General features: G+C 40.3%; 2 protein-coding genes across 2 annotated transcripts; one reads left to right on the top strand and one right to left on the bottom strand.

Annotated features, from left to right (window-relative positions):
• The first annotated feature begins 9990 nt into the window (after positions 1-9990).
• Positions 9991-13474, top strand: LOC109431053 (keratin-associated protein 16-1). The gene is given in 6 exon segments (XM_062842503.1): positions 9991-10263; positions 10350-10437; positions 11794-12372; positions 12508-12621; positions 12692-13103; positions 13168-13474. Coding segments are annotated over 5 exon segments (1236 nt in total). The 5' UTR covers positions 9991-10263; positions 10350-10383; the 3' UTR covers positions 13245-13474.
• A 98-nt stretch (positions 13475-13572) lies between these two features.
• LOC109431061 (uncharacterized) lies at positions 13573-22243 on the bottom strand (the record flags this gene model as incomplete). Its single annotated transcript, XM_019707197.3, is given in 3 exon segments — positions 13573-14610; positions 14708-14787; positions 22136-22243. Coding segments are annotated over 3 exon segments (1207 nt in total), but the record flags the coding sequence as incomplete, so codon positions are not given.
• Positions 22244-25000: the final 2757 nt, after the last annotated feature.

The following is a 25000-nucleotide window of genomic DNA, read 5'->3' as shown; positions in this document are numbered from 1 at the left end:
CACTGGCACTGAAGAGCCCTTTGTGGCAGCTGAAAGGATTCGCGCCATAATAGGACGTCCGTTTCCCTACACAAAAGATCTACGCCATCGTAGCAGAGGCTGAATGACCCGGTCGCTATCCCGACTGGCTGATTCCACTACAAGACATTGCCCGTTGGACAGCTGCGCAACTACAAGCTTCAGAAAGGCAATTAACCAACAACAAGAAACATCGATAGGCAGTTGGAGCTGAAGCAAATCGACATCGAAGCAATCAACATCGATTTTCGGATGATTTTGGACGATTTGAGGACTGGAGGACTACGTAGACGGCCTCAATGCTGTTCTACCACCGGTCAGGTAGGATAGAACAAGTGTATGTCTGGCCGAAGCCTTCTTTCAGTGTCCTAACACCATCATTTCGATCTACTCTCATCCTTCTACACTACGATATCGATCGATGACCGGTGTTTCCAACCGGTGTGACCGAGCTAGCTGACCGTCACGGGATTGCACGGCAACTTGTAGTGACGATTCGTGGCCAAGGTGTGGCCAGACGTGCGCCAAACGAGTTGGAGGGAGTCTACGAGGCATCGACGATACCATTCGAGCTTGGGTAGTGCTGCACAATCCTGTCTCCCAGGTAAACTTATATGTAGATATATATATGCCCAGCCGAAGCTGGTTTCTTGTTGATGCTCCACAACAATAAATTTTACCCTTTTCGACGAAATTTGGCTCAAATTTCTTACGGACGCAATCCCTTTACTCAAGTGCTTCAGTGGTCGAAGCGTTGAGGTACATCTGGCGCCATCGTTAGTTCTCCAGGTAAGACTAAGAGTATAAGCCCTGCCGTAGTAGGCCCCCTTTCGATATTACATTGCTGTTTTTCTCCTCTGATGCACTGGATTACTGGTTTCGAGACAAATTGGAATTGCGTTTTGAGAACGAATGCGAACGTGTGATGCGAGTGTGGCTGTTTGCGTAATCTGTAGTTCCATAGGTGAGCTTTACAGTATATGTACAGCCGAAGATGACGTTTTTGAATACTACATCCGCTCTTTTTCTACCTTTTGCTTGCTCACTGGATCGCCTTGGAGTCTGTGCTACTGAATTACCCGTTTGTGTAGAGTGACGCTACAAGTTTTAATTTTGGTTTCGATCGGCTTCGGGAGCGACACTGCTTTCTCTCATAGGTGAGGTGAACAGTATATGTCCAGCCGAAGCGGACAAAATTCTTGAAACTACATCCACATCCCGAGCAGAGGAGAATACCAAGCTAATAACTGCGAAATCACATAACCTGTTTTTATATCTTGTTTTGTTATTATTAAATTATCAAGGCATACCTTTTCCATAACAAATTTTGTTGGACAATCTCATTTTGTTATAATGAAGCTATTGATATACATTAACTAAATTACATTTAAATAACATCTTTTGTTGTACTATTGATAAACTTATCAACAATAATACAACAGTAACAAATTTTGAAATCACAGCGACAATTCGACGATTATGACCTGTCCCTTTGTGTTGTTCCATTTTTGTATTCAGGTTAGAAGGAAATTTCTGAACGACTCCTTTTAATAATTCCTTAAATAACTTTCGGATAAGCACTTGGAAGTTCTGGAGGAACCTTTCGATAAATCATTGGAGAAGTCTTCAAGAGAACTCCTGGTGAAATTTTCTTAGAAATTCCGAAGGTAATTCTTCTGAGTAATGTTTAGAATTCTTGGCAAAATCTTTTGGAAAACACCTGGAGAAACATTCGGAAAAACTCCTGATGAAATCCTCAAAAAAAATTTCAGAGAAATTTTAAGATGAACTTCAGGACTAATGATCACAGGAAATTCTGAAGAAATCCTTGAAGGGATTCTATGCAGGATTCTGGAGAAATTTCTAGAGGAGTCTTTGAAAATCAGTGAAAGATTCCGTCGAAGAACTCTCGGTGAAATTTCTGGAATATTTTTGAAGTAATTTATGGAAAAGTTAAGATCAAATCTGTCGACGAATTTCTGGAAGAATTTTATGACAAAGTCACTTGAGAATCACAAAAGGAGTTTTTGACGGAATCCTTAGAGAAATAAATAGAGGAATTTTAGAAAAAAATATTGCAAACATTTCTAGTGAAAGTCCTGTAGGAATCATCAGAGGAAGTTTTTTTAATTTAATTTTTGGCGGAATCCTTGTAGAATCCAGGAGGAATATTCGACATAATTCTAGAATCCAGGGAAAATCGGAGGAATTAAAACAAAATTTCCAGAAAAGTTGTAATAATCTGTACAATATTTCCAATATCCCAAAAAATTTCTGCAAAACTGTTGAGCATTCTAAAAATTCTTCAGTTTCTACGCTAAAAAAACAAAACAAAAGTCACAAATTTTTATCAACGATCAAACTTTTTCAAATACACGTGTTGATTTCAAAACCGTGCTCCGAAAACAATTAAAGTAGAACAGTATATGAATTACAGGTGGAAATCGAAGCTCGTCATATTTGATAATATAGAAATTAATAAAGTTCGATTATCTTGGACTTCAAATCTCTTAGAATGAATTAAAAGCTGGATATAGTATTCTTCGATCATTTGAAAATATTTCTTACGTCAGAGTCAGCAAGCCTCGTTGGATAAATGTACGACACGTGCTGAAGAAATCAACTTTTCGCAACTCTTTACATAAATAACTATTTCGATAGCGTTTATAATTTTTAAATTTTTAATAGTTTTTTTTTGTTTGTTCCTTATTTATTTTTGTCCCCCCCCTCGTATCTAATGAGAGGTCTCGGAAATAAAAGAATAATATTTGCATCGGCCTAAGTATTATAACTTATTTAGTAACGAGTTTGATATCATAGCAAATTCTGCTCTCCGATTACTATCAATAACATATTAATATCAAAATTGGTCATGGAAATATTTTCCAAATTCACTGTTATTAAGTTGTTATTGAAACTAACAAAACAAGTTATTGAAATGGTTTTCCAGGAACATTTTTTTGTTATGGAATTTGTTATTTTGCCGCTTATGACAGACAAGTTTATAACACAATAGGGGTACTCACGAAACAGATTAAATGGCTGCGTAAGTCATGATTTTCTGCTTATTTGAAAAGTTTGATGATTTTGTGAATGAAATAATCAAAGATTGCCTTGGTGATAACGACATTTAATCAGTTTAATCAGTTTACGCTGTTAAGTGAATCCCCCTAATATGTTATGGTAATAACTTGAAAATAATCGATTTTATTATTCAGTTATTTTGCCCAAATAACACAGCTCCTTATGCTGTTGTTATTCCCTTCTGCTCGGGATATCTTTCGCTTCTGGGGACTAAATTACCGTGAGACTTCATCATGGCATCCAAGGATTTGAAAACATTGAAGGCAAGGCTTAGAGGACTTCGGGCAACTTTTAATAACATCCGCCGGTTCATAAGTGAGTTCAAATTAGATGTAACCACAAATCAAATCAATGTTCGGGTTGCGCGTTTGGATGAGTTGTGGCAATCAATCAACGAGACTTGTTGGGATATTCAAGCGCAGGAAGAATTTGAGGAAAGCGAAGTTTTCATGAAGGAGCAAGCGGACTTCGAATCCAATTTTTATGATGTCAAATCATTCTTGTTGGACAAGTTGAACGAACTGAGCGGAGCCGATCCTCAAAATCAAACCGTTCGAGTAGATGATGGTTCGTTTGATGGTGTGGTGGATTATGTTCGTATGCCACAAATTAACCCGGGAGTGGTCGTGTCGTGTACTGAGTACACGCACCATGAAAAAAGCTCGCTTGTGGTACACAGCATGTGCGCGGTGTCGCTGAGGGTAGCCGAAGACGCGACTGCTCGTGGGTTAAGCTACATTGTTTCAACGGCTCAGCTTCAGGGACATCTACACATCCCTGATTCACCATAAGGCAGATCTACCTCCTGGGAGGTACCCCTGGGAGGGTTCGAGAAATCTTACGAGTCATACAAAAATATTTGGGTTCACATACAAAAAATCTTACAAGGAGGGGTGGGGGTGTCGAAAAATCTTGAAAATTCCCTTACATAATAAATGGACAGCCCCTGTTGAGAAGTTCCACTATCTCAAAGGCTGCCTCGGCGGAGAGGCAAAGGCGCTTCTCGACCCTTTGAAGATCACTGCGGCCCACTACCAAATTGCGTGGGATACGTTGCCTCAACGTTACAATAACAGCAAACTTCTAAGGAAAAGGCAAGTGCAGGTGTTGCTAAAACTGCCATCTCTTGCTAAGGAATCTGTCGGGGAACTACAACGACTGGTAGAAGGTTTCGATAGGGCTGTTCAAATCCTGGATCAGGTAGTTGAGGCTGCTGAGTACAAGGATTTGTTATTAGTAGAAATCGTCAGCTCTCGATTGGATCCTACAACCCGGCGTGGTTGGGAGGAGCACGCGTCTGCTAAAGACAAGGACATCGTCTAGGAATTACTCGACTTTCTCCATCGGCGTATCCAGATTTTGGAATCATTGCCAGCGAAACCAGAGATGAGACGGGACTCTGCGTCACAGGAGAAACGGAAACCATTCTTCCAAAGAACGGGCCATAATGCGATACAGTCCAACAGTGCGAAATGTCCATCCTGTTCAGAAGTTCACGGATTGCACATCTGCCCCGACTTTCTGAAGTTACCGATGTCCAACAGGGAATCTTTTCTGCGTAGCCATTCTCTATGTCGAAACTGCTTGAAAGGAGATCACATTGCGAGAAATTGTTCTTCGAAGTACAGTTGTCGAAACTGCAGGGCCAGGCATCATACCGTAATGTGCTTCAAATCCGAGGAACGTAGTTTGAACCACAGTTCAAGTGAGGCTGGAAACTCGACGGAAGGCGCTAAGCAAGGTCCATCAGCGTCAGATCCACAGACGTCATCGAGAACATTGTCTTCTAACATGGCTAAGGTATCGTCAACAATCAATACGAAGCTGGCGAATTTTTTTTGACGCCAGTCGTTCCCCCAGTAAAATCGCCCAATTCTGGTGTTTCTGACTCCACGCTTTTAACACAGAGAAACAGACGTCACACTCTGCTCGCTTTCCATCGATCAACTTTTTAACGGTTGATTCAACTATTCGGTAGTAGGTCGATTGGCCAACCGCGGCGCTGGCATCGTTTTTGCTCCTGTTTGACGTTTGCTCACTACCGCCACCTAGCGATGGCCCGGTCAAACACAGTACATTTAGCATTGGGCGATTGCGTTTTCGTGACGATGTTTTTTAATTAAATTTGTTCTAAGTGTTACGTCTGTTTCTCTGTGCTTTTAATGTCAGTTTGCTCCACCCTTTTTCATCGAAGCAAGACTGAGTCCGCCAATTAAGTTACCATAACAACGAGAAAAAAACGATTGTTTATTTACATATTACGACGAAAAAAAATCCATCGTTCATCTTTGTTCGTGTTTTAGGAAATTGACTGCCGCGGGCTTCGATTTTTTTAGTAGGCGTTCAGAGAACCATGAAGGTGAATCCGCCACTCACCGGAATTTCCGAGAGGAAATTCCCCTGACCACCAAAGGACTGGACCACGGACCACGTTGGACGAACCCTCGGTCTAACCGTTATCTGTATGATTGATCATCATCTAGTAAGTCTCTGCCGTGAACAAATTGGTTGGCGGTGGATCGGGATCGTCCTACAGGGATTCACTCCGATATTATAATTACACGGTGTCGTCCTCTCAAATTCTCCTGGCAACTGCGATTGTTCTTGTTGAAGACGACCAAGAATCACGCTATCCTACACGTGCACTACTAGACTCCGGCTCGGACTGTAATTTCATTTCGGAAGGTCTGAGTAGGTTGATGAAGATCTCTGCGAAAAGGGTCGACATTTCAATCCAAGGAGTTGGTCAAACCAATGGATTACTGCACGAATTTATAGGCCAGAATATAGGGCACCGCACTGTTTTGATTTTGTATGGGATTTTGACATTTCGTGGCCTTGTTGTTTACAAAATGTCTGTAAGAGTGAAAGAGAAGGAGATAATTTCATGCACTGCCCTATTGTAGGCCAGAATAAATTCGTGCAGTGGACCATAGGGCTCTGCATTGTTTTGATTTTGTATGAGATTTTGACGTTTCGTGGCCTTGTTGTTTACTAAATTTCTGTAGAGTAAAAGAGAAAGAGATAATTTCAGGCACTGACCTATGGGGCACTGCATTGTTGTGATTTAGTATGGAACTTTGACGTTTCTTGGCCTTGTTGTTTACAAAATTTCTATAAGAGCGAAAGAGAAGGAGAGGATTTCATGCAGTGCCCTATACGAGAGTCACACGGAAGATTGAAGCTACAGTCAAGTCTCGAACCTCGGAATACTCAAGGTCTATGCGAAAAGCTGTTGGAGATGACAGATAAGTACGATTTGGGGCGATTTCAATTTCGTCGCGAAATTCTGTTTATTCGTGAAAAATACAATACAAGATGTTCAACTTTCGCTCAAGTCAAGTGAGATGAATGGTGGTGTTTACACGTTCAATTCGCATTCAATTGAGCATTTTCCAATGACGTGAATCAAGTCACTTGCTTTCCGTATGTAGGGGTGGTGGGGGTAAAGTGGACAACCTAAGCATTTTGGTCGTTTCCCGCGGAAATGCGGCAAAATCCATCTGCTTTTCCGAGTAACATGGAAGGTAATGATATACTCTAGAAATCTTGGAAGGAATTGCATTTAAAAAATATTGTTTTCTGTGATTAATTTCTTCACCAAATCGTGCATCAAAATAGCGTGAAAAAAAGGGGTTGAGGTAAAATGGACAATCGATGGGGTTAAATGAACAAGTCGTTAAAAGTTATATAACAGCATATTGTTTCTATGTTTTTAAATGCAAACTATCAAATTTCATACGATACCTTTATTTTGTTGTTTTCAAACTTTTAATACAAACTTTAAAACACACTTTAATAATTATTGTAAAAATAGTGTAAAAAACAAGCACTGTTTTGGATGAAAATTATATTTTGTTGATATAAAATATTTTTTTATAACTTTTTACTTTAACTATCTCACGATAGGTATGACGGCTGATAATTCTGAAGTTTGCAACAAAAAATATTAAATTTTGGTGAAATTTGAACCGATTGTCCATTTTACCCCCACGGTCTGATTTTGTTAAAATTATTTCCAAAACTTTTTTTTTTACGAAACTTAAATTTTTTTTTTTCGGTCAAATATATTCTTCCACGTGGACTTTATTGGTTTGGGGTTTAAAACTTGTAATAATTTGAAAATAACTTACGAGAAAACCTTAGCAATTATATGCATTTTTTACATCATTTCCGATTTTTCACGTGATTTTTAAAGTTTTTGTCATCTTGAAGAGATTTATTTGATTTTAATGTTCAAGATCAGCAAAATAATAATGATTCATGCTTTGGCATAAGCTCCAATCGTTGAAACATTTTGAAAAACAATAAAAGCCATGAAACTGTACCTTGTCCATTTTACCCCACCTGTCCACTTTACCCCCACCACCCCTAAGGCATAAGAGAAATCAACAGAAATATTCCTTACAACTAAGGTAGAAATCCAGAGAAATACTCTAGTGATATCCTCAAGAAAATTTCTTAAGCAAATTACAGGAGGAACTATAAGCCGCAGCGGTAAATGCATGGGAATTCAACATGACTATGCTAAGATTGACAGGTTCAATTCCCGTTTGGCCCAAAAACTTTCCTTGGACATAAAGTATCTTCGTGCATGCCACACGCTTTACATGCTTTACACGCTTTAAATGCTATAGTGAGAACATTACTCCAAGAAGAGGAGGAAAAACTCCGGGAAGAATCTTGTAAGGGGCGGGGGAGACTTCTGCAGAAAAGCCGTGATAAACTCCTGAAGAAATCCTGAAAGCAACTAGAAATTCCATGAGTATGCACTGTAGAAACTCTGAGAGAAATCCCGCCAAAGTCTTTGGTAGAAATCCAGGAAAAACTTGTCAGGAAATCTCAGGAGGAGCTCTTGGGGGGATCCCAGTATAAGAACGCCGGAAGGAATCGCGGAAAATCATTTCAGAGGAATCCTGCGGGAGACTCAAATAAATTCCGCGACAACATCTGTGAAATTTCCTTAACGGGAGAAACATCTATAGAAATCACAAAAAAAAAAAAACATTTAGAAAAATTCGTATGAACATTTCTGGTAGAAATTATAAGAGAAACTCCTGAAAAAAAAAATCAACAGAGCCTCCAGGAGGCAATCAAAGAGGAATATTAAGATAAAAGGTGGATGAAATCTTGTGAAACGGACCCTAATAAGTCTATGATAAGACCGCCTCACACCAGCAAACACCAGCCAAAAGGCGTCAAACTGTTGAGTTTTCTTTGTGTGCACATAGGCTTTCACAGTTGCCTCGAAACAGCTTCTGGATAGGAATCTTCCCATTTACAATAGGTAAATGTTTTTGATTCTCCACTTTTCACCTTCCCACCAATGAGCTACGTTCCGCGATTGTACGGATTGCACAGCCCATGAGCGGGCGAACGCGCGCGGGTCTACACGCTTCAGACAACTATTCATTCAATGTTGTGCGGAGCGGCGTGGGTACTGGGTAGGTGGGCAGCAGATGGTTAGACTGTAGGCACTAGGCAGGCAGGGGCAGTACGCTTCTTGAATTTATGCTGTTGCATGCCATGCCGTGGTGAATGGACGAGGAACGGACTGTACGTACACTGCACTGCTGGCTGGTCTGATGGTCTGGCTAGGCTGGAGCTTTCCCGGAGAAAAATTAGGTCACTCTAGTGACACACTCCACTGACGTCGAAGGCGGGCGGTGGCTGGTTAAACCAGCCAGGTTTGTTGGCTGCAGATTGCAGTTCGCGCTAACGAACGGGTTCCGTTTTGTACGGCGATGATGGTGAATGAGGCAGTTTGTTGAGCTGCCAATAATTTGTTGCATTTTCTCATACCGTATGTGTGTTTCGAAAAGTTATTTCGGTTCGTGGAAAACTAATGGGATGGCATGGCAAGTCGCATGGATTAGGCTTTAGCATGAGTGGAAAACTTAGAGGGCGCAAGCTAGGGGTGAACATAAGCACAACTAACATTTGCTTATGTTGAACGAGATGGAAAATTGAAGATGTGAATTAATTACTATACGGGAAATAAAAACGCTATGTAGGGTCTTCTACCATTTGGGCAGGTGTATCCATTTTGGGCACTTGCTGCTATAACTAAGTCAATTTCAAACCGATTGATTTGAGTTTTTGAATAGAGTTGGATACTGTACGTGCCTAACTCTATACAAAAATTTAAATCAAGCCGTTTGAAATTTACTTAGTTATAGTGGCAAGTGCCCAAAATAGGTACACCTGCCCAAATGGCACAAGACCCTAGTTTCTGTCCTTCGTTTCATTTCACTAAATGATTTACTCATTGTTAGCACAACATGGAACAACCCAAGCGATGAGTAAATCGAGTTAAATCGTATTTCTAGCCCTAGCGCTAGCCTAGGTACTAGAATCGCGTCAATTCAAGCTGTATAATATTCTTGACACAATCAAGAATATTATACGGCTTAAACTGATTAGATTTTAGCTCAAAGTCTAGCGCTAGGAGCTGGAAATGCGATTTATTCATATTTTGAGCTCTCCCAGCTTAGATCAGATTTGTGTGATCCTTGGTCATTTTTGAGTAACTTTTCTCAGCGTGTGTGCAATTCATAAAATAATTCGCCTAAATATATTCTTCACCAATTGGAAATGATACCACCCGAACGGTAAGCGTTTACCTATTGCGCCATCTAGTTTTCACGTTGCTCGGCATTGAAACGCTAGAACGTAGAAACGCCAAACGCTTACCAACGCGGGCGGCGGCAATCGAGCAGCAAAGGCTCGCCTCGACTCGACGCGCGCGGAAATTTCAAAATCGCGCTTCCTCGCCTCGCTTCAGCTTTCAAGCAGTCGCGCCTTGCAGGCTAGGGCCAAAGCCACGTGGTTACCCATGGTGACGGAAAATAACAGCCTCGCTCGGTGAAGTAAAAATTTTCCTCGCTCCCGAACATCATTCCCAATTTGGACCTCGAAGCGATCGGATCGAAGAGGAAGAAAAATTAAAAGTGAACCAAAAAAAGTTTAATTTGGAGAAGACCCATCAAGAATCAAGCGAGCGAGAAGCCAAATTCTAGTGTCAAGTGTACAGTGGAAGCAGTTTTTGGACCCGGAAAGCGAAGGATTTCCTGTTGGATAACGTCAAGGATTCGCGGCACTGCAGAAGCTTGAAGCAGGAACAATTTGAAGGCCATCCAGCTAGGAAAATCGATATATCTGGTAAGTTTTGCTGGTGGCGAGCTACGCAGAACCTTCGGGAAGGCGGAACGAGTATTCTTCAACGGGATTTCTTTGAACTGTTCCAGATCCTGAAGCGGCTTTAATCCACCCGGACTGAAAATGTGCGACCCGTGCTGCTCCCCGTGCGATCCCTGCTATCCCTGTTATCCTTGCGTAAGATGTCACTGTTCCTCCTGTCACAAATGTGACCACTGTACCCATTCCTGTTGCACCAAGCATCGCTATCGTTTCTGTTACTTGTGTTTGCGTCATCATTATTAGTTCTGTTTTTTTTCTCGGTTTGATGTGGGAGGGATCACTGACCTATCCACTCGGGTTCCAAATTGGACCGAGGATTTGATCAGACATTTTTTTGGGTAATGGGTCCGACTGGCAACCCTTCCGGAAGCTCTCATAAATCAATCAGCAAACATATTACACCACCACACAAGAACCGAGCGACCGATCGGAAGGGCATTGGCCAGGGGGAGGGGTAGAGGGAATGTTTGATTAATTTTCGAAACGGATTGCAAATCGATACTATTTTACGACTGCGATTGAAATAGTGTTTGTATTTGGTTCAATGTCGTCGTTTCGAGCTGTTTTCTTTGTATCGAAACGATTTGGCGCACCCCAGGGCTAGGAGGGAGGTGGAATACCGAGGCTACGTTTTACCCATCACAAGAGGTTGTGATTCGGCAGTAAAATCGTTACACTATCACCCTCTCCTGCCAGATATTCTGTCACACGATCATTTGCTAGTACCAGGGTCTTGTGCTTTGGCTGAATGTTGTTCAAAAAGAGTTTAGAAATTAAGCTTTTGGTTCTTTTTCTAGTAGATTTAGACCAGGCCCTTCAAAGCGGTGGCTAAATAGATAAATTTGGGTAATACCTAGCTTCCATACATTGTAGTTACTTAGTTCTGAAAAATTCAGAAGCGGAACAAGGTTATTCGAAACTCTCATAAAGCTCAAAACTGTGATGCAAAAAGTAGAGCCTACCTTCCGGTTTGATTTCAGAACCGAGTTCTGAACTACGGAAGAAGGTGATTGTTATTAAAATAGACGATGTTGAGTTTATCGGTTCTAATCGGCCTTCGTAATTTTTTAAAGATTACTGGATTAGTCAACAGTTACAAATTACATAGATGATTATTTACTGCAAAACCTTGTTCCATAAGAAAGTTCAAGTTGATGAAATACGCGTTACAAATCACTTTATTTTGCGCACATAGAAGTAACCATTTTATCATTGTCAGTCGCCCCGTTCCCCGTCTTATCTGTGCTGGTGGAAGCGCCCGTTGATTGTCTTCGACAGTACCGACACGGTACACCACAGCTGGAATCTACGCCGCAAGGAGCCCAACATCCCGGACATCCGTTACGAAGAAATGTACTGCCGCGGAAGACGAATCTACTAGGTAACATGTCTCAGCACAGGAGTTCGGGGAACGGGACGAAGCTTCATCCATTTGAAACATCGCACAATCAACCACCTTCCTCCTACTCCCCTTTTTCCTAAAAACCCAAGGGTCCCTGTCCTCCTCCGTGTGCTCCGGGGAGCCTCTGCGATCCGTGCGTTCCGAAAACATACGCAGCACATGACCTGAACTGTATGCCGCAATGTCCCGTGATATGCCCTCCGGCACAATGCGGGCCACGGTTCATAACCGTCCAACAACCTCCGCGAGTGGTGGCCCAACGTAAGCTGATCAACTGTGCCCGAACTGTGGTGGACAAACACGTAGTGCCGCGAACGAAGACCATTGTAGAGCCGAAGATCATCTACGAGCCCCGCTGCTACGTTGAACCCTGCATCATCTACCGGAAGCGAGTCGTCCCAGATCCGAAGATCCTCTACTACAAACGCATCGTTCCGGATCCCAAGATCGTCTGCACCCCGCGGACTATCGTTGAACCAAAGGAGATCTGCACTACCATGGTGTGCCAACCGAAGCCACAGACGGTGCAAATTCCGCCTCCACCGCAGTACTGCTGCGTTCCAACGGGCACCAGGTTCACCAAGGCACCCGCCTGTTCTCCGTGCGATCCCGTTTGTCAACCTCGGCGATGCTAGGTGCCAACAGCATTGGGGACGGTGCGAGTAAAGGTAAGTGTACAAAGGTGGGCGTACATGGTGGTTGGCTATTCCGATGACACCATTCCACCCTTGTACCTTGCCTTTGCTCCAATAGATCGTGCAATTTCCATGATAAATCTAATCGTAGCCATTTTGCATTGACAGGTTCCTGCTCGAGGTTGCAAAAGTCGTGAACTACGTGGAGGAATGCTCATCGCCAACTGCGAATGCTTGAAGAGAAACGGTCTGCAGCATGATTGTCCACGTTCTGAATGTCAGGTAAGCTTATCCACATCCTCGAATGTCCCCAATCCCAAGTTCTTGGTTCTCATCATTACTTCTTCCACAGGGAAAAACATGCTGCCTCACCAAACCGGAAGCCACCTGTTGTCCATCGACGTATGCACGGCGGTTCCGCAATGTCACCATGGGTAACAAGAGCAATCCCGTCTGTCCGAAGCGCTGCCGCGTGACGACCGTAGGAAGCGGCTGCAATCCATGCGCCATCGATTGCTATTCGGGTGGACCGTGCGGCCCGTGCGGTCCATGTGGACCTTGTGGACCATGTGCACCGTGTGGACCCTGTACACCGTGTGGACCATGTGGCCCTTGCGGCCCGTCACCATGTGGCTCGGTGTGTGATCCCTGCTGTGGCCCTGTGTGCGATCCTAGCTGCCCTCCGGTTTGCGATCCGTGTGCTTGCGTACCTCAAGGTGACTGCGGACCATGTGGAGCCCCAACGCCGAATTGCATGCCTTGTTGTAAGTAGCTTTATGGAACTACATATGCAAGTGAACAGTTCGATTAACCATCCCTCCATTCCAGACGATCCCTGCACACCCAGTATTCCGCCGCCCTGCGGAGACATGTGCGCTCCCTACCCAACATGTGGACCATGCTAACCCCGAAGAAACCCTGCCATCATTGCACCTCGCCTCCATTGTTGTAAGCTAAACCGACAGACGCGTCATCATCCCGCAAAATCCATCTTTAGTGCCAATCATCTGACCTAGTCATTGCACACGTTGTAATTGCGCTGTGCCACCCCTAACGAAGCGCCAGCAATTTGTATAATCCTCGAGCACTACCAAACATGCACCATTGTCAATAAAGTTGTTTCTACTGTACCAAATTCGCACTGCTGGAGTTTTGCTTTCTTTCCTCGCCATTTCCCCAATAATTATTTCTAGTAAATCGATCTTTATTACAAATCTACAAGCTACCGTTTGAAAACATTCTTCGCCATCTGCTAAACCATGGTGTTCAATCCGATAATGGGTTGACTTTTGCTCCGCAGTCGGTCGTCCCACTTCTTGGCTGCGTTGGCCACGTAGCCCGGTTTGATCGGTATGTCCGGCTCATCCCGTGCCTGTTCTCTTCTCCTTCCCGGTAGACTCCGTTGTGAACAGTTGCACCCGCTGCAACCGCTGGACCCCGACCCGGAACCATGTGATTCATGGCCCGTCGTCGCCGTCGTCCTTATTGGCGAAGTTGTTGGCTTCGCTGGAGGTGGTGGCCTTGGACGTGGGTTCATCTGGACGGCTTCGTTGTCGAATTTGTCTGCTGGGACATAGGTGCTGCGACGAGACGGTGAGATTTCCTCCACGAACGATTCGTTATCGTGATAGGAAGGTGCTTTCGGAGACTGTTGGTGCAGAGGTTGACGACCCGAATGTGGCCCAGCGTCGCGGTAATCCCGCCGATCCCTGTAATCATATCGAGGTAGGTACTGGATTTCTTTTCCAGCTATTCGTCGGCTTTCTTCCGGCGCTGGTCGTACGTGAGCAAACACCGGAGTCTGCACCGAAGGGAGTACTTTCCTTTCAACGATGGACTCCCTGCTGTAATCCAAACCTTCCCCAATACTCTCAAGATAGCTTTGACGCCTCGATTCCGATTTCCTGTAACTTCTTCGATCCGGTTCATCACGTTCCGGATAATCTCGCCCATTGGAATCCACAAACCGTCGCCGATCCGGTTCGTTCATATCTTTGTACCGATCCTGACCGGAAATCAAATAAACTGGCGATTCCGTATCCGTAGACACATCTTTCTTCAGAGTAACGCCCTTCTCCGTCTCCGATGCCCGCGAAATGTTCGTCATCGAGGAGCTTTCGGTTTGGGTCATGTGGGCGGTCATGCGAGCCAGCGGATCGGCCAAGTCTATGACGAACAGTATCGCCACCAGAAACGATAAACAGCCCAGTATGATTGCGTTGTCATGGAGGTCCGGGTGTACTTGGTCGATTGAGGCGAAAACCAGGCCACCTGCCGAAGGAAAAAGCAAGAAAAGAATGTTGGCCATGGTCAGTTTTTGTATTTCGAGTTCTAGTGCGCGAGACGTGTGAAGGCCATTGACATGTACCTGCAGCGAAGAATAGCAACGTTCCCAGCGTTAGTACAATCTTCTCGAAAAGCGTTGGTCTCGACTTGGCGTCCACACATCTGGAAAGGTAGTAAAACATGAACCAAGCATTATTCAAATGAAAAATGGCATTGAAACGGCAAGGACACCCATCTCGGCGTGTCTCCGTTTGTAATTTGTAGGTCAAAGCAAATTGTCAACGTGAAATCCATTCTTCTATGGCCAATTATTTCCTCTTTGTTGAAACAGCATTATCATCCGACGACGGTAAGTAAGTTGTTTTGACGAATAAAGTGGTCTCGCGTTGGGCTATTAACTTTGACGTGTGCCGAAACAATGGGCCATGTGTCATTCCCGATATTTGCTCCGAGTATGATATACATTTCCATTCATGACTCACGTCAGTCTATGGAGCAGAATATCTATCAAACATCTGAAACAAACCCGAAACGTAGCTACTCAACGACCAGTGACGTTATTCGCAGAAACGTGCATTACCACCTTCCTGCGAATTTGATTTCATTACCACGCGATGAAAATTCTCATGGAGGGTCATGACCAAGTCCCACGAGCAGCCCTCTGAACATACCGACCGGAGGAGAAGCAACATCAAAACAACCGAATCTTGCATCAATGCATCAAGCCCTTTTTCTTGAGCCACCGAGTGCATAGAGACCATCGTAACGCATGGGACGTAATAAAGCTTAACAACTCAGTCCAAACAACACCGGAACCACGACGCTAACATAGGTGCTAACGGCAGCGATGAGGTGAGCTACACTTGGCAGTAATATGTGCACATGGTAATATCTTGAAAACAAGTGGTTCCCAACTTTTTCTTCTTGTTGTCAATCTTCCTAAATGTATTTTCAAATCACTTTCTGTAATTGAATCTATTTTCATTTGATTTTCATTCATAGCATTACTATTATTATTTTTCTTTTTTATTTTGCTTTGCATTCTTTAAATGGCTTTTGTCCAGTTGCTGGTCTCCAGCACACGAATTCAGTTTTCTAGGAAACTTCAGCTTTTCTTACCCAGACGTTCCTTTCTGAAGTTCATCCAGAAGTTCCTACTGGGATGCCTTCCGGATTTCTTTTTGCGATACCTTCATTCCTTGCTGGTTTCATCTATGATTCCCTTAGAAGTTTCTTCATCAAGGAGTTCTTTCAGACATTCATCCAAGAACTCCATCTAGTATTTGTGCAGAAGTTCCTTCCCGGGTTGCTCTCATAATTCCTTCCAGGATTCGCCCAGGATTTGCTACCAGGATTACAAAAGAGTTCCTTCTGGGTCGCTCAAGAACTTCCAACCGGCATTTTTCCGATATTCTTCCAGAAGTTCCTTCCGGAATTCTTCCGGAGAGGTTGTTTCTGGATTTTTTTCAGGAATTCCTCTTAGGCTTTCCCCAAGAATTCCGTCCGGGATTCCTTCGTGAACTCCTTTCAGAACTCCTCCGAGAACACCTTTCGGAAATTCTCCGCGAACTCCTTCCGGGATTTCTTCGGAAACTCTTTCAAGGATTCCTCCGGGAGTTCCTTCACGGATATATCCGGGACTTCTATCGAAATTCCTTTAAAAATTCCCTCCGGGATTCCTCCAGATGTTCCTTCTAGGAGGTCTGAAGGTCATTTTAGAATTCTCCGAGATGTTCTCAATGGAAATCCCTCAAAAGTTTATTTTGGGAATTCCTAGAGGAGATTTCTTTTGAATTATTCCAGGACTACCGTTTAAAATTCTTCCATCCTTATACAATTCATACAGAAGTTCTTCGAGTAAATCTTTCAGCATTTTTTTAAGGAAATTCTCAATGTGTTCTTAGGTTTCTTCCAGGAAGTCCTTACAGGAGCCTTAGAAAACACTTCTGAAGACGCGTTTGAAAAGGAACTAGAGGAATCGTAGAAGAAACTCCGAGAAAAAACCGTGATGGAACTTGTAGAGGAATTCAGAATGAACTCCTGGAAGAATCTCGGAAAGAATTCCTAGACAAATGTCTGGAGAAATTCCTGGAATAGTTTCTGAAGGAATCTCGGAAAGAGGTCTCGATGGAATCTTAGATGAGATCTTTTCAGGAATTTTCAAAGAATCTTCTCGAAGAATCCCAGAGGGAACTTCCGAAGGAACCTTTAATAAACTACTGGAAGAATCTCAGAAGAATCACCCCGATGAATTCCAGAAGCAAGCCCCAGGGGAATTCCAGAATTATTTTTTGGAGAAGCCCAGGAAGAATTTCTGGAAGAATCTCCGAAGGAATTCCAAGAGCAGTCTCAGAAGCAATCCCTGGAGGAACACAGGAAGGATTTTTTGAAGAAATCGTGGAACTGCTGCAGAAGTCCTAGATTAGATTTCTGAAAAAGAAATCCAAAGGAAATCTCAGGGAAACCCAAGAAAAGGCTCCTGGAGGAATCCCGGAAATAAGTTCTGAAGGAATCCTAAACAAACTCCTTTAAGAACCTCAGAAGAAACTCCGTCCTTAACGAACTCAAGAAAAAACTCTGCGTTTTTGAAAGCTCAAAAAGTGGGTCTTAGATGGCTTGGACAAGAAATTAGAAAATGTAGACTTTGGCGATATGCCATTTTGTTCTGACGTCATTTTTCTTTTTTTCAGTGCTCTGATATTAGCCAAATCCAAAAACCTAATTTGTATAAAAATAGAATATTCAAGAAATTCTTCCAAAGATTCCTTCATGAGATTTTTTTTATAACTTATAATTTTTTTATAAGCTTTTTCTCCAAGGATACCTACATGCTATGCTATCGTTTGGGAATATCTCCATTTTTTTCCAATAACGCTTCAATAGTTTCTTTAAAGATTACCTCAGAAATGTACCCAAGAAACCTTGCAGGATTTTTGTTTCGAAATTATCTTCAAATTACTTCAAAGCACTTTTTCCAAACGATTACTGCAGGAATTTCTCCCAAAGTATTTTACAAATTCTTCAAATCCATTCTTCTATGAGCTTTCTTGAGACTTCTTAAGTATTTTTTCCATAAATTATTCCTAAGACTCCAACTAGAATTCAACTTGGAATTCCTTTATAGATTATTAAAAGTGAGTTCTGCAAAATTTCCTCTAGAGGAAGGATTTAGAAAAAAAAAAGAATGGAAGGATTCTATTAAGAATGTTTCGTCCTGGAAGAAATTTTGCAAAATTCTCAACTACTTCTTGAAGATTATTTTTTAGTTTTACCGATATGAACTAACATAAACCACTTCATCATTCTTTTATCGCAGAAGTTTTTTTAATATATCTGATATGCTTCAAACTTTAAAGGGATTCCTGGGAGAATTCTTGAAGAATTTCTTGGAGAAATCGTTCAAAGAATTCATGGAAGTTTTCACAGCGGATTTTTTGGAATAATGCCTGGAAAAATCATGATCCACTTTTATTAGAAGTCCTTGGAAGAATTCATAGGAAAGCTCTCCGAAGAATTTGCGAAGTAATCTTTGGATAAATTTCTGGAAGAACTCATAAAAAATCTGGAGGAGTCTTGTTATATTCTTTGAAGAATCCCTGAAAGAGTTTTTGGAAAAAAAATACGTCCACATAAGAATCCTGTCATTCCATAGGAAATCGAAGAAGTGCAACTACGGTTCTCATGAAAATGATTGAGTTTGTAGATCTTCGAAAATAATTTGACCCATATTTTTTATTTCGTTATTTGGGTGACCTAGGTACTTTCAGATAAAATGGTACAAAAAATCAAAATTTTTCAAAACTAAAAATTTTCGAAAACAATATAATTATTAAACCAGCTGAACGATTTAAAACTTCTTTTTGTATAACAGATATTAAATTGTAGTTTTCAGGAAAAATACATTGAAGAAGTCGAATCGGGATTAAGTGCAAAATATATGCAAACATATTTGTTTTTTTTTTGTGTTTGCATGGTCTTGGAACCCATGAATGTGTATGTGTTTTAGTTTTTGAAATATGATTTTTTGTATATAGAGAGTCATATATTTTAATAGTATTAAATTAATTAATAATTAATAATATATATATATATATATATATATATATATATATATATATATATATATATATATATATATATATATATATATATATATATATATATATATATATATATATATATATATATATAATAATTAATATTTATTTATAATATAATAATAATTATTTAATAGTATTGAATTAATACTAGCTACTCTAAAACTACCTGATATTGTAAATTCTCATAAAACTATGCAATATTTTGCTTGGTTGAGTGACTTCTGTTTTTTTTTTGAACTCATAGTTTACCAAGGACTCAAAATTTATTCAAATTAAAAAAAAAATCTTGTATGGGAAAATTGGAGCATTTATTAAAAAAAAAATCATATCTGTAAAACCAAAAAACTTCAATATCTGATTTTTTTTATATGTTAAGTCAAATATCCTGAATTCTGATTCTGATAAAAAAATATAAAACTAGAGTTTTCCGTTGGCCCCGAGACCATGAAAACGTGAAAAACTAATATATTTGCATTTTCTGCACAATTTGTTCCTTTCAGCATATTTTTTATAAACTACAATTTAATACCTTTCGAACAACAAAACGAAATTTAAAATTGGTCAACTGATCAACCCACAAAATTCAACGACATTCGGAATTGCACTACTAACGGCTACCATGGAGGCTATACTGAAGCGACCGGTAGAATACAAGTAGTCAGTAAATCCACAATATAAAAAATAGTATTTACAAGAACCCTGTTTGCTCCAAACATTCTGCCGTAATAACATATACCTACGCGTTTGATGAAGGTCAAATGATTTGAATCAATGATGCACTATTTTCGATCAAGTGAGCACAGGAGCAATAAAATGCGAAGATTTGAATTGATCTCAAAGCAAGGATGTTTTTCAAAGCATGCTTTTTAAAACTCGCGCTCGCAATGATGATCTTTGAAGACTGGTTCTATGGAATGGCTGTAATCTTAGATTTTTTTTTTGAAGAATTTCTACAGGAACGCATAGCAGATATTTTAAAGATATACTTGGAAAATTTGATGAACTTTAAAATAAAACAATAGCTTCAAAAAATCACAGTGAAATCCTAGAAAGGATTGTTTAGAAAGTATCTAGAGAATTCCTTAAGAAAATTCAAGGAGAATTTCTTGAAAATATTCCAGGCGTAATCATTGGAGAAGTTGTTGAAGCAATTTTTGGTTCGATTTCTCGAAAATGATTTATAATATCTCCAAGAACTCCTAGAGAAATGCACTAACAACGTAAGAAGTTATCCCAAAGCCAATTTCTGGAACAATTACTGGCAAAATGCGATGGGTTCGTGAAGAAGTTCTAGGGAGAATTCTTTGAGAAACTCCTGAAGGTTTGAAATAAATTTGGAAGAATTATTTTGAGGGATATTTAAAAGAAATCCATAAAAGAATTCTTGAAAAAAAATCTTGGAAGAATTTTTGGAGGATTCTTGCTTGAAGAAAGATTTCCTTTCAGTAAATCCTCGTTTAATAAATTTTTGGATTAATTCATATCCTATTGAGGACGGAGCACAAAAACACGTGTATCTCAGTGTTACTTAACCAAACATAAAAATATATAAGGCAGCATCCATTTATTACGTAACACTAAAATCGAGTTTTTTATACCCCCCTCCCCCCTCCGTTACGCTTTTTTGTATGAAAACCCTTTTTTTTTGCATGGACCGTAACGCTCGGCCATACTCCCCCCTAGAGCGTTACGTAATTTGTGGACGGCGCCTAAATAGTTATTTGTGTAACGAGTTGCAAGAGTCGTACATTTATTCAACGAGGCTTATCGAGTTGGATAAATACGAAGGATGCTGAAAAATCAAATTTTGCATCGAGTTCCATACTAGTAGTTTACGCAACAAGGTGCAGAATGACGGTTTTTTCAGCACGAGTCGTACATTTATCCAACGAGGCTTGCCGAGTTGGATAATTACGACGAGTGCTGGAAAAATCGAGTTCTGCACCGAGTTGCGTACAACGTTTTTTGCAATTTCATAAATTACCCTTGAAGATAGATTTTAACAAAACTTTTTCATTAAACTGCACACTGAAGTCCATAGCCAATGCTAAAGAAAATTTGATCATAATAGCTTATACTGTGCAGTTGTCACAATTTTTCAAAACTGCGTCCAGAAAGCATAAAGAAGTTGACCAAAACTAAAAACAGTGCTGTAATGGTTCATTACGCAACGCAAATCAATGCTGTAATGAACCATTACAGCACTGTTAATTTGGTGTGGGAAAGTAGGCTTTTTCCTGTCAGATTTGCGTGGGGTAAAACAGCCTATTACGATAAGAAATTGCAAAAAACATTTTATGCAATGGTTTTTTTATAATGCAACTCATTTTAGTTGCATAATGAACCGGAAAAGTAGGTCATTATGATACAGAAATGAGTAGTATAAAATAGAAATTAAGACACTGAATTGCATAAAAATATAAACATAATAAAAAAGAAATGGTTAACTATCAAACGCTAGGTTTCAAATTCCAGAGCCCTGAAATTTCGGAAAAGCTTTCCACAGTTACTGAATCTCAACGGTGCTGTTAGAAAAAACTCAATCCGTTAGACATTCATTGTTCAACCGAAGAACACAGGACGAAAAATTAGCAATTGAGTTCCCGAGGAAGGTCTCAAATGTGTCCAAAACGTCGGGCAAGATTAAACACTTGTATGTATTTGAATTTTGTCAAGACTGTCATGTACCTATTTTGGACACTTGCCGCTATAACTAAGTCAATTTCAAACCGATAGATTTCAAATTTTGTATAGATTTAGGCACGTACAGTATCTAACTCTGTACAAAAATTCAAATCAATCGGTTTGAAATTGACAGTAACTACGGCAAGTGCCCAAAATAGGTACACCTGCCCAAATGGTACAAGACCCTATGTGCGATCAATCAAATATTTTTTGAGAAATTTGTCTAATTGGTAGTCTCAACATAAAAATGATCAAATGATGTGATAGTTTTCGAACACACATTTTTTTGGATGACATTGTTCGAATAAACGTCATTCCTATGTTGCTTCATTATTCCCCGTTTGAAAACCACTGCACAAGACGGGTGGGAAACTTGAAGCGTCGCGTCGCGACCGTCACCGTCGTCGTCCGGCTGTGTTGTGGGAAATCAAGAAAATCAATTGTCTTTCCGGCTTATAGTTGCATGCGAGGTTGCGAGATGGATGCACATCACATACACGTGAATGATGGCAACTCCCAGTCATACCCAGTGGCCAAGAGCATGCAGATTTTATTACAGGTGGTAAATACATGTTCCGTGGTTTTGTGTTTATCTGTTTTTCTTCCATCTAGCGGTTAGTCACAGTCAGTCACATGTACGACTGTACGAGATGATGAATCACTCCGGTGTTAAAGCGGACATGATATACCGACGACCGATTAGACCCCTACTCGTTAGAACTGACCTTGTGATTAGCATTAGCGCTATGACGATGGTGTAGCCGCCGTAGACGATATTGGTAAATGCATTGCCGCCACTGCTCCAGGTGACGTTGTGTATCAGACTCCATTCTCTGGAAAGAAGAAAATAATTAGGTTACATTAGGCCTTAGACAAATTATGCAAATTATTTATACCTCTAAAACGTATAATAATAACTTTACCAGAATTTTAAAATTTCTGTCGACATTACCAAGTTTAATAAATGCACTTTCTGAAGCTATATATTTATTAACAAATGAGTGTATTGTAATTCATCAACAAAGACCCAACAGTTATCCGATGTGGGTTCAACCGTGGTCCAACATTCGATAACATTTGACCCGACTTTGGGCCGACATCAGATATTTTTTCAATCTGGTGGGTTTTTCGTGTTTTGTGCTCAGCTAAATAGTTATTTGAGTGGCAAGCCTAATAAAAATGTATTATACACAGACAATTGGGTGAAAGATTATTCCGTGTATGCACAAGATTATAGCCCGAAAGGATAGTTGAGCACGTTGCATTATATTTCTCTATCAAGGAATTCATATAAATGACAAGGAATTACTGAAAAGATTTGTTGGATGATGTTCACATGAATGAGATGAATTATTGCTACACTGTACAGAAAGATTGAGAGGGGATTTTGAGAGATTTTCAGGGAATGTTCAGAAGGGTTTCAAGTTGTTTCAGACTTTCAGGTGATATCAGGGTTAAATTCATTACAACGACCCTGAAATCGCATAAAACTCCCTGGAGCACCCCTGGAACGCCCCTGGAACCCCCAGAAAGAAATATATTTTTGTTTTGGAGATTTTGGCTTTCTCAGTCTAGACAGCTTAACCCTTGAAAAAGGCCAAATAAATTAGGCCGAAACGTCGGGCAATGCCAATTTAATCGTTTGGATTCCCTAGACTGAGAAAGCCAACATTTCCAAAACATTGAACTTCCAGTCGAAAATCTTACGCGAAATATATTTTTGATGAAATAACAATGATATTTGTTGAATGACCACAAAGCCAGAAAAGCTTATTTCGTAACAACAGTTCCTTAAAATTGATGTTAAGAAGTTCATTTTCAATCAGATTTTTTCCCGTAAAATTTTTACAATTGTGTAACTATACAGGTGCAATATCGTGGCACACATCAATTTATACGCATCTACATCATACGTATACCACAGATAACAGACGTTTATCCTAACATACGAATTGTGTGTAAACCCTTCCAACCGTCATTTAAATAAGGAAATCTAACTGGCAACCATTTAGAGATGGCGCATCGATAGCATTCATAACACTTGAGTGTAAATGACAAACGCAAATGAACCCTGTCTAATAGAAATGACTGCAGCAATTTGTTGTATAGATAGAAGTAGCGAGCAACTTTCCACAGTTTTTACACAGGTTTTGAGTAAAATTTTGTTCTAGCCTAGAACATCTCGGATAAGCATCTGTTATCTGTGGTATACATTGGAACGAGAATTGCTTAATTTATAATGAAATGTATAGAAAATGTTTAACATTTGGGTAGTGTTCAACACTTGGCAAATCACCCTATATTTTAAACGAAGACGTCAGGTGCGATTATTTGTTTTCACATAGCAAAAATTATGAATAAGGTATCCCGGGGCAAGTGAGACCTACAGCTATTATTTTTATTATTATCTATGTTTAAGGCAAATTTTTTTTCGTGAAAAACATAGGAATAACCCTCAGATAAACAACGAAATCACTCAATTCAATGCTGTGTTGCAGCATTAGCCTTGTTACCCAAAATTAGCGCAATTTGGGGAAAAATTTAGTTTACGTTATATCGAAGCAAAATGTACGTTATATCGAAGCACAAAAAACGAAAACTGTTTTTCGTGAAAACTCATGTTTTTCATTATTCGTTTTGTGAATTTGACTGACATAATTATTTAGGGTTTATATCTCGTCGAATACATCAACACTAGCATAAAAAATATTAAATTTTTCTCTGCTTCGATATAACGTACACTTCGATATAACGTACAAAGAGAAAACTTTTTTGTACGTTATATCGAAGAGTACCTGTACCACACCAACATATACTATGAATACAATAATAGTTATTGTTTCCACCATAAAGGAGCCATATATGCATTGGCGTAAATAGGGGGTGGCCAGGGGGGGCCTGGCCCCCTCCAGAATAATCCATTTTGGAAAAAAAAAAATCACGCAATTCAGGCGAAAAGTATCATTTTAGTATTGATCATATATCATTTTCAATTCAATAAGTGAGATTAACGTACCCTACTACATTCGTCGTTTAAAAATAGAATAACAAATAAAGTCAAACTGTTTCGGTTGTGGAGCGGACCTGGTGAGATGGTTAGAACACTTGACTATCACGCCGAGGACCTGGGATCGAATCCCACTCCCGACAAACTCGCAAAATGTGAGTTCTTTTTTCGGAAGGAAAGTAAAGCGTGGGTCCCGAGATGAACTAGCCTAGGGCTAAAAATCTCGTTAATACAGATAAAAAAAAACTTTTTTGTTTTCAGGATAATATTTGGAGTGCTTGCAAATTATTTCAAGCGAAAAAGCTATAATTTATTTTCATTTATTACCTTGAATTAACTGCTCTCACTTACCCCAGTGCATTTCAGCATCTGGGGCAAGTGAGACCTATGAGAGTAAACAAACACAATTTCATAGTTTGATTCAGCTTAAGTCGAAATTTACATGGGCTCTCTAATAAAGACAAATCAATCAATCAATCGAAATTTACACAAAAGTGAAGTGAAAATCGGCGTTTTAAGTAATCAATCGTTGAATTATACTTAATTACTTCTCTTTTGATGATAAAGTTATTGTTTAAATTGG

The sequence above is a fragment of the Aedes albopictus genome, chromosome 3 (genome assembly GCF_035046485.1).
Source record: "Aedes albopictus strain Foshan chromosome 3, AalbF5, whole genome shotgun sequence".
Taxonomy (NCBI): domain Eukaryota; kingdom Metazoa; phylum Arthropoda; class Insecta; order Diptera; family Culicidae; genus Aedes; species Aedes albopictus.
Note: the sequence above shows the minus strand (reverse complement) of the source record. Positions and strands in the feature narration are given on the sequence as shown.